Below are 16,199 nucleotides of genomic sequence, written 5' to 3'. Positions count from 1 at the left end.
TACATATCGATTAAGCGAAGAGAAAATCCTCACGAGCTTTTCCGCTCGATGTTTTCGTTTGCCCTTTACTATCATACCAGCTTTTTCATACAAAGAAATATCTCCAATTTTATCTTTCACGTTTTATCATCTATCCGTTACACACTATTGATTCGGTTTTATAAGTTCGTCAACATAGTATATATAGTAGGTACATATCATAGTTAAACTCAGCAGTTCTCTTTTCTTTCTCGCTATCGATGTAATACATTTTGTAATTCATTCACACTTTTTAACATTTCTTCCTTTATCTATACTATAAATCTAGTAGATTTTGACTTTTTTTTTTTTTAACGCGGGGAAATCTTCTACTACTGGGATCTCAGGCCGAAGCCCAATTTGCCCAGTAGCCCCTTCAAGAAGGAGAAGACTCCCTCGCCTCCGGGAAAAGACGAGGGGAGTGCCGGATTTTTACCGGCTAAAACCCCGCGGGCGTCCCTCTCGGCACGTTTAAGTGAGGGGGCAGCGGGTAGCGCAATGATTCGTCCGCCGCCCCCTCCAGTAGATTTTGACCTAGGGATATAATTTTGTTACTTCTGTCCTGTTTTGTTCTGTTTAGATATGTTGAATTAGTATAATAACATATGTATTATATATTATATTAATGTCATATGAATCTTTTTTATAGTTTTACTTATACATATATAAACAGGATGAATCACTAAATGTGTTACAGGCTAATATTTTTGAAACTAAGCGAGATATGAAATTCTTATTTTTTCGCAACTGTTTGGTATCGAAGCGAACGAAAAAAATTGACTTCATTACACAATATCCGCTTCGATACCAAACAATCGCTGAAAAATTAGTTTCATATCTCGTACAATTTAAAAAATATTAGCCTGTAACACCTTTAATGATTCACCCTATATATCGTTATTTTCTTTCGTAAATTACCTATGATGCAAGCATTTATAAGATGTAAAAATTTCAAAAATCTTTTCGCATGAAATATTTCTTTTCTTGACTAATCGTGTAATATTTCGTTAATTTATTCGATTCGATTCATATGTTAATTTGTAAAATCAAATGATTCTAATTAATATAGCTAATTTGAAGAATATATATTATATATGTCAATCGAAAATTGGATTTTAATTTCTATAAACAGTAAAACGGCACTATAAGAAACAAATTGTATAAAAGTCTGTTAAAACTGTAGACTATATAAAAGGGCGGAGAAAATAGACGAGTGTATTTATATGTTCGCGAATTTTTAGTGTGGACGTGGACGCGAAGTCGCTGTATAACGCTGCAAGGTGCAATTTTTTGCATGAGCGTCATGTCATTCAAATATCGGATCGTGTCTGAAAATAGGCCAAGTGCATTACAAAGAAAAAATAAAAAAACTGAGAATTTAGTGAGTTTCATTTTCGGAACATGTAGAACGTATTTTACATTTCATGTTTTGACTGCACTTTTTCTAGTTTGACTCTGTATAACTTAATCTAGCGAGCTATTTGTCTTTGCTATGACAACTGTATGTAATCTTAATCTGCGAATATTTCACATATCAATCTTTGTGATGACAAGCCGATCCATGGATTAACACTGATACAGCATCACACGTATAATAAACACATTATGTTTTAACGTTTTTACTGTAAAATGTATATACTTGGACTCATTTATTTACAAGAATTGCATGTTTGTATCATTTCTTTCTTTTGCTCTCTAGATGAATAAAACTTTAATCGAATAGTGCGTACTTATCTACTTTCTCAGTTTTTGTCGGTAAACGATATTTTATGATATCTTTCTATTGTCCCGTTTTACATTTTTCTTTCCTTTACAACGCATTCTCGTGACAGTCGACTAGTAAATTCATCGCATACTTAAATGCTAAATCAAATTCGCGTTATTCTACACAAAGCGTGTAGAATAAGAAGAAGCGTTTTTATGTAGGAGGTCAAAACGACGACAGCAGACGCCGACAGCAGTCTCGGCACCGTGGATTCTTCCGTTCTTTCCGAAGGTTATCGGAATTGTAATTCAACTTTTTCGGTGTTTCCCTACTTCTCTGGGTTTTGCGCCACGAAACGCGACGTTATTTAGTTCGGTGTGACATCGCCAGCAGTAGCAATTATTGTTAGAAGCAACGCGTTCTTAAACGACATCGGATTATCGGAAAGATAACAAAGTTTCTGACTTGGGTTTCGTAAATATATTAATCTGACCACCTTCTTCACACGAAACGAAATCATCTTCGTTACATTCCGGTGCTAAAAGAATTTTATGACATGTTTTATTCCTACAACGTTCAGAGACACGCCATTCGTAACATAATCGATATACAAAGTATAATAAGCAGACAAATACTTCCAACTTTAAGCGATAGATGTGAATATTCTAAGAAAACATATATAATATATATGTAGGGTGAGTTTTTCATTTTGTTGTGCCAATTATCTCCATCAATTATCTCGGAATGTATTGGTTTATTGGAAAAATGTTTATAAAAGTTAATAAAAGTTGGAGGGTTCAGAGAGAGCTAATAATCTTATTAGATTTTGGGTCCGGGACTCTTGTTCGATCCAGTAGAATCCCAAGTTAAATGTTTTTAATAGGGGTTTTTATTTAAAAAATTTGACTTGAGCCCTACTGGATTTAACACAGGCTTCGGACCCAAAATCTAATAAGATTGTCTATTGACCCCCTTTGAACCCTCAAACTTTTATCTGAAACATTTTTCCAATAAACCAATACTTTCTGAAATAATTGGCGAAGATAATTAGCACACGAAATAAAACTCACCTTGTATAATATATATATATATATATATATATATATAGCAGAAATAACATAATTATAGATAATCATTACCAGTTATTAATTATATCACTATTCTAAACAAGATGGTATAAAACTGTAATTATTAATGTTATATGCATGTGATAATACATGATAATACACACACACACACACACACATTATTTTCATGTGTTTAATTTGTAACAATAAAAACGAGAATCAGTACTTTACAACACAAAGTAATATATTAAAGATTGCCAATATTGCAGCACACTTTGTTTTTGAAAAATTATAGGAATTTAGGTTTTTTATTATTAATATTTAATTGTCCATTTTTGCGTTACATCATATTGATTGAAAATTAGGAACAATTTCAAGTTAGATATTTTATGTTGAGGGGGGTATTTTATACTTATGTATAAAATAAACTACGTCAAACGCGTGATGCAAAATTTAAAAGACTGAAAGGATCTTTTCTTGCAACTATAGCAAAGAAGCAAAATACGAATATATTCCATTCTTATAATCTTTCAGCCATCTATTTTCAGGTTAGTCTTGAGAGTCGTTAATTTAGGCGATCGACTGGAACGCTTTGTTGAAAGTTTCTGCTTAAGCGCAGTTTTGGTGAGTTAACTTACAAAGTATCGGTAAAAGAAAATTAAAGAAAAATCCAGACGCAAAACACATTCATATAACAATACAAATGTTTGATCAATACATAAAAAAAAATTTCAATTATTTTTAAGAATAATATCTTGTAATGTTATATAAAATTACACTATAAAAACTTTTTATTAAAAAATTACATAATTATATCACGAATTATGTAGCAACTATTTCAACTTATGATTGCTGAAATACATTCCTTGAGAATCAGACATAATCTTGGTAGATTCCTTATTGCTTAAGCAGTTCAGGAGTTTGCTGAATGTCAACAGGCGATTCAGCGAGCATTGTTCGAGCATGGGACAAATACCTTCTGGCAATTGGTGTAAGGCAAATGCAAAGGGAAGGCATACCCTTCGTGTAGAAAGGTCGATCGATATATGCTCCTTCGAAATGAGAGGTCGCTTCTTCGAGCATATCAGCAAAATAGTTTGGCTAAAGTAATTGCCATGGCCAATGATGAATCGAACCTTGTCTACGAGGTGAATGAAGGTTCATAGCTTTCACTTTAAAGGTCAGAAAAAGTAAGGAGGAGAAATTGAAAGGCAAAGGAGACACAACTGAAAGCCATATTTCTGTCATCCGCGATCAATTCTATACAAATTTACAGCTATATGCTATTACTTATTGTTAGTTGTAGGCCGGTGTAAGTTCCTAATTAATTATCGATCGCATTTGTGGCGTACGGGCCGTAACAAGATTCAGTCATCTCGTCACACTCGTTATAGAATGAAGGAAATAACTTAATGTTTGCGCAAGTTATTAATGCGTGCAATTATTAGCTTAGCGTGGAAGCCGTTCCTTCTTTTCCGTTTTGTGTTTTCTTTATGAGTCAATTATACACATCAGCTATGTGTTAAGATCTTTTCCTAACTTATTAAGATTTTTAAATACTTCAAACTTCAAGACATTGAACATCGTGCTTTTCTACGCTTTTATATTTATCTATTTACTTGTTCGTCCATTCTATCATTCTCGTCGATAATCTTATAAACTGATGTGTGAATAATTGCCGATGTAATCGTATAATTAAAATCAAAGAATCAAAATATACCCCAAATTAATCACATAATAAAGCTTAATACGTTAATTAATTGAATATTCTATATAATGTATTTCACTCAGTTCTTATTTTACTTTAGAATGATTTAGAAAATGGTATATTGCATATTGTAGTTTCCAAAAAATCAGTAACGTGGAATTGTGCAAATGTACCTATATTTAACAATTGCTCGCACTCGCTGAATTTTCTTACGTTGTACTTTGCCATAAGCTTATTCAACGATCGCGGCTCGTCTCAACGGGGTCATTCCGCGGATACATATAGACGATGATGATGCGTGGACCACGAATTAAGAAAAATACGACGCGGATCGATCGATCTCCAGAGAAGATGAAAAAGGCTAGTAAAGCGTAGTACCGTGCTACCGTGCCAAAAACGTTCCAATGACGATGGACGTTTTGTATTATACTATATATAACTTACGCTTCTTCTAGTGCACTCTCGATATAAGTTAAATTGCGTGATTAAACTAGACATTCTTTGTTAATGCTATTAACATAATAATAATTGATGCTGAATCTTAAAATTAAAGGTACGGTAGATAATACGGTGGATAAATGTAAATATCGAACAAATGTGTGAAATCGAAGCATGTATCATGTGTGAATCTTAAAATTCACTAGAATTTTAACATATAGTGTGTAGTAGACATACTTACAATACGTGCTTATTCTGTGTTCGACGAAGGTGTATAAAAAACTAAAAAAGAAAATAATATAAAAAGAAAATTTCATATATTTTTTTTTATATTTGCCATAATACTATTACACTAAAAGCGATATCTTTTTTTTTCCGTCTTAAAATTCTTACTTTATCCTACTAACAATAAGTATAAAAATGATAAAAAATTTAAGAATACATTGCTTTCTCAGACATGCATCGAAATTTTAATAATGTTGAGTATTTACAGTTACTAAAATTTTTGTATATATCTATATCGATTGTTACTTTGTCCAACTCTATTAAAATTTCGAAATTGTAAATAATGGCTATAATATTATCCCTATTATCGAATAATGTTGAATTAGAATAGACGTAACCAACAAAATGTTCAAGATCTAATGCAGTTGATTCCGCATATATTGTCGCGTTTAGGGATTTTAAAAATATGTGAAAAATATATAAGAACATAAAGTGTATCCCAATGATTTACGCGGCATTTGTCATAGAATCAAATCTAAAAAGTTTGATTCTAATATCATAAAAAGGATTTTTTTATTTGATTATTATGTGCAATGTAATACAAACACCTCGTCGTTGCGTCCTTATGTCGATTCAGGTTTTTTTAACGCGAAACTAAGTTAATCGATCGTGTACGAACTACTTTTCCACTTTAGGTCGACCTTCGGGCGATATTAGAATTCTTGTAAATCCGGGCAAACTCGGCCTCTCTTTTCTAATATTGGTAACATTTGCCTGCACGCGAGGCATAAGTACATTTATCCTGTAAACTGGGACAAATTGGAAATGTCACATAACGACGAGGACACCGACGATGAGATATCGAGACAACGGTGTCGAGGTTGCAAAGAGTCAACATTCTGTTTCTGGTTTTCGAAAAATTAACTTAAAAAAAAAAACATAAGCTGAGCCTTTATATATGCCAAATGCTAAATATAAGTGTATAAATTATCACGGATTCAAACTTGCTTGAATGTTTACGTTTGTTTTTATTACTAACATTTATCACGTTTATACAGTAATAGCAATTTCTTAGTAATTTCTGGATTAAAATAATCATATAGGGGTGCGCATGTGATGGCGAGAAAAATTCAATAATACGACACATTGTTTCATTCAAATATTTTTAAAAGAATGATCGATATTGCATGTTATTTATTTTTATTATCCTACCTGTTATCTGCAAATTTAATTTTTACTACGTATTTACTGTAGAAAGCATTCTACTTTAATAATAATAATAGAGCTAATAAGATTCATGATGGTCTCGGGGTACTTAAGAGACAGACTTTTCTTTGACTCGAGGACTCATAACGACACTCGAGCTTCTTCTCTCCGGCATACATCTTGGCATCCATCTAACCCGCCTAGTCAACTAGCACTTGGATCACTTTTCTTCAATAGTTTGAGTAATCCTTTTGCAAAAAAATGCAATTTCTAATCTAATTATTTGAATCTTATAAAATATAAAGAATAAATTTTGACTGTTTTTCTCGGCAAGTCACGATTTGTGTATGTTTGTCGCGAAGAACTTCGACTGTCTTCGATCGAAGTTTTTGATGACATATCGAATAACGATTTATTTTTCGCAGATAAATTATTCAATTGGATTATTAATTTTGATTCTCCGTAGTACAATGATTTATGATATTAATGCAAATATTGCGCGCATAATTTTAGTTAGAAAATTTGTGTGCGAGAGAGAGAGAGAAAGAGAGAGAGAAAGAGAGGTGCGCACGCGCGCATGTGTGTGTGTGCAAGAAGGAATAGATTTCTAAATTTAACTGCAGTATAAGTTTGCATTTTAAGTGTTTGTATCACTTTGTTCTTTCTCTCTCTCTCTCTCTCTCTCTCTCTCTCTCTCTCTCTCCCTCTCTCTCTTCTCGGTAAGATTTTACTGTAAATAGTGTAGATCGATAAGAATGGTTATTATTTTAATTCAAGCAATAGTAATATTGCCTTCTTAAACATTAAACGGTTTGTGTCACACTCACGTCATATTCTCCATTTCATCTTGGAAATACACTTTAAGTACCAGCTAGATTGAAAAGCGCTGCCTTAAGAGCTTTCGGTGTATCGCTTTCATAAATAGTATCATAACATTCGTTTTACGGTGCTATAAATTTCCTAAGTAAAATTGATCTGCATATTAGATAACAATCTTCTCCTTATCGCACTAATATGCGCAAAATTTCGTAAATTGCGAAAGTAACTAAGTAAATAGATGTTCATAATTTATTTACTAACAAATAAAATTATATTATACATTTAAACTTATATTGAAAATTAGGCATCTCAAAATCGCTTATTCAATTGCATAAATTTATTTTTTGTTAATGAAAAGCATTATAATTTATTTTTATTTCGAACTTGATTCTCCATAATATTCGAGAAAAATCATGGAATTTTCGTTTTTCTTCAATTTTCGTTGCTCATAAGAATTAACTGTCTTTTGGAGACTCTCACAGATATCTTCGAAACTTTCTTTGTCGGTTTCCCGGTGAGTTAATGAATGTCGGGATGTATCGCCACTCTTGTCTTATCATGAATATCAAGCGGCAAACGCTAACTCTACGTCTCGCATCAAGCGAAGTTTCGCTCTTTGCAAACTTTATAAACTTTCAGTCGCTCTGATTTACTTTTTTGTTTAAAGCATGCACAGATAAATATCCTATTATATATATATATATATATATAAATTATAGAAATAAATTTTAATATTATATAATTGTAATAATAGTGTAAGTAACTAACAGTATAATAATCAGTAAGTAAAAAAACTAGTAGAAACTGCATTTATTATTGCATTATAAATTTTTAGTTATTTAACCAAAAATAATATTGTATATAAAAATATAACTCTACATAAATATATATAATTATATCTATATAAATATTAATTAGTGTAAACTCTAATCTTATTTGCTTTGTATGAAGTAAAGAGTAAAGCTATTATTTCATGCATATCTTATAGCCCATAATATTTCTGAATACATAATGCAAATCTCTACATTTTCAGTGCATGCATTTCGCGATCTTTTATTTGAGACAAAACGATCGACCAGCATATCGCGTAATGAAAAACATTAGCGAAGGTTTTGTTCGCATTTGTGATGACCAGCAACATATGCGGAAATCGCAATACTCGCAAAAAGTATGACTACCTGAAACGCAGGTTCGACATTGTCATAAGTGTTTGTATTTTGCTGGACATTTTAAAAAAGCAGGCGTATTGGAAAGAACATCGATTCTATTTTTAAAAGAATTGGCCAACGCAGTTGTGACAAGTTGAATACATACAGAATAAGAACGGATAAAACTCTCGCAGATATCTTCGCATGTTTATAAACGTTTCATAACTTTCCAATGATGGTTTTTGACATAACTGCAATGGTGATTTCAATGTTAAAGAGATAAAATACAGAGAAAAAGAGGGGGGAAAGAGATTAAAAAAAAAAAAAAATGGTTTTATGCATGTCCATAAATTTAATATATGAAGAAGATCTATAAAGACATTATGTACGTGATGGAAAATTCAAGAGATTAAGAAGATTTAAATGCAATATTGTCATCTCTATAGCTGTCTATAGATTGCTATCATTTAAATGTCTAAATCTACTTTACGTGGAAGTAAAAGCGTGTGAAATTATCGGAGTGTTTCAGATAGCGGTAGGTGTAAAGTATTGTTTCAATCGATTCGGAATTAAACATAGAAAACCGGGAGTATACGCGCGAAAGCAGTCATGCTACAATAATAATCGCGGCTCTAGTTCGATATGATGGCCAACGCAATTGAAGTTTCTGAGAATTTTATCACGTGCGTTACTTTTTTTTATGCACGTTATATCCTCAATTATACTCACTTCTTCTTGAAAATTGATACCACCTCGGGATAGTGTTATTTTATTTTTTATTTCAAGGCAATTGGAAAAAAAATATGTACGACTGATAAAAATTACGCGATGGACTTTATCGTGATATTCCAGACTCGGGTTAAAATGACATCGTAGTGCTCAATCGAATTGCAAGTCTATATCGAGTGATCCCGTTTGTCGCTTCTATCTTAACCGCCATGTCCGTGACTGTTAGACTGTGTATCTCTATCATTTGATGTACACACACACACACACATAAATAATTAGAGAAAGTCAATCAGTTCTAAGTATTCTTTAACACGATATTCATAGCTTGAGTACAGATGCAGTCGATGTTAATTGAAAAGTTTTAATAAAAACTAGAATGATGAAACAAATTTGATACTGTATAATTAAAAATTTTGCTTTATGTAAAAAAATGGTAAATGTCATTTTTATATGAACTTGTCAAAAGTTTGGGAATATATAATAATACGTACTAAAAATACTGCTATATTTATGTGATCGATCAAAATTTTAGGGGGCGTATCCTAATAATATACATGAAGCTCTAATTGGAGACATACGCTTTATCTGCAAAGCTGTATAAAGAGTACGATATGGCAAACGCTGAATGCTCTATATACTTTCAACGATATGATCGACCACGCCCGCTTTGAGCATGTCGATAGGAATAGAGTTTACCAGTCCCACAGGGACAACACGCAATATACATTAATATATAAATATATTTGTAAATATACCTTTTCCGAATTTATAACCGATTTTATGGCGAAGTTGCTGTTTTTAAAATCAGAATAAATGATGCAGCACCGACGCACTTGCGACACGAATGACGGAAGCATTGAATCGGAAAGTTTTCGAATAACATTAAAAGTTCAACTGCAACTGCTACATTTCTTCCAGCGCGAGGAAGTTATATTAGTTGGGACAATCGCGCGAACTAGATAAAGCCGATTTTTGCGAATCGAGTTTCTTCCAAGTAAAAACACTTGAACTCAAAGAACCAGAAGATTAAATGCTACGTGATGAAACTAGTTGTAGTGCGATCTTAGTAGTCTACTCTTGAAACACTTTTCTATATACTATACTATATATCCATGTATATCAATAGATAATAATTAATATTCATTAATATCTTACGATAGCTCAATTGTAAAAAAATTATATAAGTCACGAAGTTACCCTTTTTCATAGTTACACGAAAACTTGTTTTTTTTTTCTGATTACAGCCTTTCGTTGCTATCGTCATCTGGACAGTTTCAATTATCGTCGTTCGCGCAATCATCAATCAGCAGAAGAAGATCTTTCTGTAAATAAGGAATCGAGTGTAAAGAATCATCTTGAAATACGCCAGAACTTGTCGAAGAACGAGACTCGCGTAGTCGAGTCGGTGACATCGAAGTGCTTCTCATCGCGAGGTAGCACACGAAGAAATGATGATGTGACTAGGTGTCGGCAGTGGACGTCTCACATCCGGCCGATCTCTATCGAGGGATGTCCTCCTCCGCGAATACCGCCTGCACAGACGCTGAGGAGGACGCCGAGGATGTGGAGAACGACGTCGCGGGTACAACGGCGCAGTCGTCACGTTACCTGTCGTCGTCATCGTCATCGTCATCGTCGTCGTCGTCGTTGCGAATACGTCACCGTCGCCGCGAGAGCGATCACTTGGAAGGATTGCGGTTAGATGGGTCATCGGTCGTGTATCGTCTGCCATTGTCCGACGACACTTCCGGGAGCACCGTCGAGGCCTCACGTTCATCGATGTCTTCGGCGCGCGGATAAGAAGAGGGCATCGTCCCGCTCACCGCGATCACCGACAACATACGTAATCATTCTCGAGGGACGACGGCCAGGTGGATCGATCGACGCTGCACTCCGATCGATCGTCCACCTCCTCCTCCTCCTCCTTCGCCTCCTCCTCCTCCTCCTCCTCCTTATCCTCGCCCGTGACAGCTCGATTGTCAGGCTCTTCCAACCGATACCTATTCCGCACGGATTCGACAAATTGTACGACCGCGTCCGCGAACGACCGACCGCTGGACCGACAACAACGGCCAGTGTCTTCGAGGCGAGGTCAGGAAAGTCGATAAACGAATTCGCCGAATCAAGCGTGCGCGGTCAAGCACGTGCGACTGGAATTCCGAATGAGTGCCGAACGTGCAAATCGATAAGCAAATTTGAAGCGCGCTCGAGGGTCCTCGAAAGGCTAGGTGGACCATTGACCAACGACACACCACTCGCCGCCGCCGCCGGTGTTGAGCGGTCCTTTGGGTCAATACTAATCCTCTCGAGCATCGGCGGCTTCCCGGTTGAATCGCTGATCCAATTTGTTAAATCGATCCAGCGAAAGGATAGTAGGATAAACCGGCTCGAAAGAATCGTCGATCTCAAGGAACGATTCCCGATAATCGATCGATTGATTTTTGCCTTTCATCGATTATCAATTAGCGAGCGAACAATTATACGTGTTAAACACGTGTCAATTTTTCAGAGTAAATTGAGCGAACCAGTAAATCAATTTTTCCAACCGGCTAATCTCGAGGCGATCGATTCCTACGAAACAATCCATTCTTCCTTCTCCTCGTCGAGAAAATCGTTGGTTCATGTAGCTGCGCCATTTCCTGCTGCCGTGATGACGTCAGAAAGGAGGACGTCGTTTAGGTGACGAAAGAAGTCGTTACTCCCATCTTCGCTATTAAGTATTTATCGAAGAATCATCGACGGAAGTCTGTTGTTGGACTTCCATTCGATCGCTTAATGGGATAGTAAATGGCATGAGGATCCACGACGAAAAAATTCGCGGTCTTCTCTGTTTTTCGTTATTTTACTTCGGAAGTTTTGGTCGATCTAAAAATCGTGGGCAATCGCGATAATTTTCAACGCCAAAACAAAACGCCAAAATTGAATTGTCTCATAAGTTCCATAAATATATAACAAAATGCTTTTATTGATTTGCCGGAAGTGATCATAAAAAATTACCAGGCGTTTTTTTTTTCTATCGAGAGTGCTGCGGAATCATTTCATATTGTAAAATTGTAAAATCCCTCTGCAAACTGAGTGCTTGCTTCGGAGAGTCACTTGTTACACAATTACATAAAATCGTGTTGAAATTGTTTTAACGTACCAGACTTTGCCCGGATAAGTGCTGGCGCTGAATAGTTCGCGCGCGTTGTACGATACCAGTCTAATGAATCGCAATAGTGAATCGTCGCGTGAAGCGTTCGAGCGTTATCGCAAACGAAAGTGCGTGAGGTGTACCGTCATTTTGTTATATGTATATCAAGAGATATACCTGAAGTGAATCATTGGTGAAAAAAGAGTGAAAAAAGAAGGGGAAAGAGAGAGAAAGAGAAAATACGAAGGATTTTCGTTACGTATTGCTGGCAGCTTATAATCATCCTAGCCGGTACAAGCTGGCCGAGATCCTGATAGCCACCGCAGCGACCAGGATCCGGAACCATTCAATAAAGAAAGGATGCCAGGGGGGCGTAGGGGCCTGGTAGCCCCCCAAAACACGTTCCTGGAAAATATTATAAGACGCAGTAGCAGTCAACGTGAGTTTTTCTTTTTTCTTGCATTATCGAGATATTGAAAAATAGGTAAACGATAGGTGAATAGGTAACCAACAACCATTAGTTGAATAATATTAAAATCAATTTTATAAATGATTGATAAGTAAAGGATCTTTATATACTGAAAGGAGCCGTACAGATAATAACACGTTTTAGTTAATTTTAAGTTTCTTTAATAAAATTTTAATTTAAAATTTAATTATAAAGAAATATAATGTTAAAAATTGAAAGATCAAGATAACTGATAGCTTCTCTTAATATTGTCCTTATTGAAAAGATTACGCTCTCAAATTAATCAAACAATCCGTGATTAAATAATATTGCACAAAAATTCTATATGATCTTATAATTATAGCTTTATAATAAATAAGCGCGTAGAAGTTTTGTAAAATTTGTAATTAATGATTTATAAATTTGTAATTAAGGAACAGTTAGAAATGCAAAATTTTTGTTATTTTTTATTTAAGTAATTCTTAATTTAATTTTGAGCTTAATCAATTTGATAAAGTGATTAATTTGATTAATTTTGGAGAAATAAGGTGCATGGTGACATAAGTTAATTTGTCATTCTTATATATACATATTCGTTTAAAATTAAAGAGAAAAATTACTTATTATTAATTATTTATTATACAAATCAATATTTTCTGTTATAATTCTGCATAGTTAGGTGAGTTTTCGAAATTAATAATCATTATATTATTAGTCGCGCTGATTTTCTAGTGTATAATAACATTTCATATTGTCGCATTGAGATTTAAACATTATAAATAAATTCTTTGGCAGTTATGGAAGGGTTAAATCAAGCATGTAATTCAATATCGATTTTCTTAATTGAAATGCCTTGAATTTCCGGAATCTGCAGGAATTTCCTATATATTCCTATATATGTGTTCAAAAATAGCAACAGCAATCGAACGAATAAATGAAGGTGAATCTATTTGGTTGTATATCTTGATTAGCATTTTAGCTTATTCGTCTTCAAAGAAGATATGCGTAAAACATCACGTACAAATACATTTCAAGTACCATTATATTAACCAATGGGTCCTTGCGGCTAAAGTTTCAAAATTCAGAACTAATTAAAAGTTCAGCATAACCGTCAAAATTATGTAGTTTGTGATTTTATTTCCATTCTTTTCACCAGACAAGTATCGAGTAACCACAAAAAATCGATATAATAAATAGATGCAATTTGATTTTTATCTTGTTTGATATTTTTAATTAAATGTTATTAATATATGTATAATTTAAAGTATATAATATTATGTACGATAATTTTATATTTCTCATTTGAGATATCGTAATTTAAACATACGGCAAAATAAAGTTCCTAATAAGTCGATCTAAAGCTACACGTGATGAGAAGATTATACAGAATGTGCACAGGATTATTTTAATTCCAAAATTGAATGAAGATGGCTTAAGTAAAGCGGTTTAAATGTATTATGGTGGGAAGTTGCAGAAATTTATATAATAATCAGAAAATTATAGTATAGAATTATGGTGTTATGGGGTAGAATTATAGAGTAACAGGGAAAATAGAACTTTGCTATTACGCGACTGAGGTATGCAAAGTTCCTCTAGCAAAATTTTTATAGTTTTCGTCGGCGTTTGTCATGTTTACGTAAAGTATTGAGGGAGATCTTTTTATGAAGACCGTGGAGTCTCTTAAATTTTCTTTGACATGGAAGATGGAAATCCCCTGTCGTTTCTTCGTAAGGATAATAAATCCTATCTTATAGCTTCAGGTGCTGCGTACGCACCACACAGGGATGATGTCGTCGGGTATGACTCTTTTTGTACTTTCGCGTTGCGCGTTACGCGTGGCGCGTCGCGTGACGATGCTCCGAGGGGAAAATGATGTAGATTTATTCAGACTCCGTTCTTCTAGATACTGTTTTGCATGACGAGAAAGACAAGAATCGCACTATTAGCGTATAAAATCATCACTTTTGACTATCAGCTTTTCATAAGAATTACTCAACGTTCAAAAGATTTATATCAATTTCCAAATTAGCATCAATCAATCGTGATGATTATGATATTGAAAGTGATAACCAAATATTTTCTTATGATATAATAGTCATTATTTTTTTACATTATGTATCACACGCAGTTAATATAAATGAATATCTTTCAATATTCTTATAAAACTTACTAGATCCATTATTGAAAAAAATTCTAATGCATGTCAGCAATTGATTTTATTTGATCAAGAGAAGCTTGTATCAGACTGAATAGAATAGGGAAGGGGACAACCAAAGAATTTATATTTTTATGTCGAAAGCAGAGACATCAAGCGTGCACCTTTACAAAGTTATAATTATACCGTTACAAAGAGACCGTTATAAAGCCACTGACGCAGTGGGCCACGCTGCAATAATAATGTAACGGTAGGAGAAATTATTAGCGACAACGATAGTGCATGTTTTCGACGACCCACTGCCTCGGAAGTAAATTACACGGGGTTGGTGATGCCGGTACGCGTTACAGGAGCTGGCGAATAACAATGGGCCCGCTTGCGCGCGCACGCGTATATGTATATACATACACACGTATATCGCTTTGATGCATTATCGTGATTGAAAATCATTAGCCAGGGAAATGGCCCACGTTTGCGACACACAATGTCGAGCTGGAGTTTGAACCGTCTACTGCGCGCCCGTTAGTCAAACCAACGCCAACTACTTGTCAATAAACACCGTACGAAATGTTTCATGCCGCCATCACAGAGCAAGGGCTGATGACTGATGGGTCAATATGTATGTCGCGTATTGTATATTAGGTCGGTAGAAAAGTTTTTTTTTTCACCCAGCTTTTTGTAGATATTGGAAATGGATCCATCCAATGGAAGGAGTGTTTTTAAAAGCATCTATATATCAGTGCAAAATTGGCTCCTGAAGAAAATTACCTTATTAATTCTGATTTTCTCTCATTGATCTCCACTATATATTTTATTATATACACGTGTGTGTGTTGCATATGTTTATAATATAGTGTCCTGTATTATTTTTGCTGACAAAGATTTTTTTCCGTTTATCTCAAAAATATCTGCTACACGAATAATTTCTGTATGAAAGAGAAATCGAATTTGGTGTATGTCGAAAGTGAAAATTAGATGTGCTTACAGCCTCTTTTTTGGAAAAAAAAAATCTTTTCTAATCTCACGTAATGCACACGTGCGTACGTATATTATTATTAACTTATTATTCTTACTTTATATAGGTACCGCGCCTTTCTTTATGCCCAGCCCTATCGAAAGCTCAGAGGATTTGTAATTTTCATAAAATATTCATGGCACATCGATGCGACATCGATGACGACCAATAGTGAATTAATTCAACCGCTATAATCTTATCATTTATCCAAATTATTTCCCGGTCTCTTTCAAAGCAAATCTATTATATTCTGTTTTATCATTTTATTAATCATAAAAATAAACGTTTAAAAATTTCCATGACGATCCTGTTACGTAATACAAAAATTTATGGCAATGGAAGAAAGCAGAATTATTAAAAAAAAAAAAACGATAAGATTATTATA

General features: G+C 34.2%; 1 protein-coding gene across 8 annotated transcripts in view; it reads left to right on the top strand.

Annotated features, from left to right (window-relative positions):
• Nucleotides 1-16,199, top strand: part of LOC112463228 (potassium voltage-gated channel protein eag) — a 69,057-nt gene that overhangs the window by 3,913 nt on the left and 48,945 nt on the right. For all 8 annotated transcript variants that reach the window (XM_025029483.1, XM_025029479.1, XM_025029481.1 and 5 more), the window contains exon 2: nucleotides 10,308-12,635. In XM_025029483.1, the coding sequence (XP_024885251.1) occupies nucleotides 12,557-12,635 (79 nt within the window). In that variant the 5' untranslated portion in view covers nucleotides 10,308-12,556. The remainder of the gene's footprint in view (nucleotides 1-10,307; nucleotides 12,636-16,199) is intronic.

Source organism: Temnothorax curvispinosus, unplaced genomic scaffold, assembly GCF_003070985.1.
Source record: "Temnothorax curvispinosus isolate PA1 unplaced genomic scaffold, ASM307098v1 QBEX01013129.1, whole genome shotgun sequence".
Taxonomy (NCBI): domain Eukaryota; kingdom Metazoa; phylum Arthropoda; class Insecta; order Hymenoptera; family Formicidae; genus Temnothorax; species Temnothorax curvispinosus.
The sequence above is the reverse complement of the archived record's forward strand: the minus strand, read 5'-3'. Positions and strand labels throughout refer to the sequence as shown.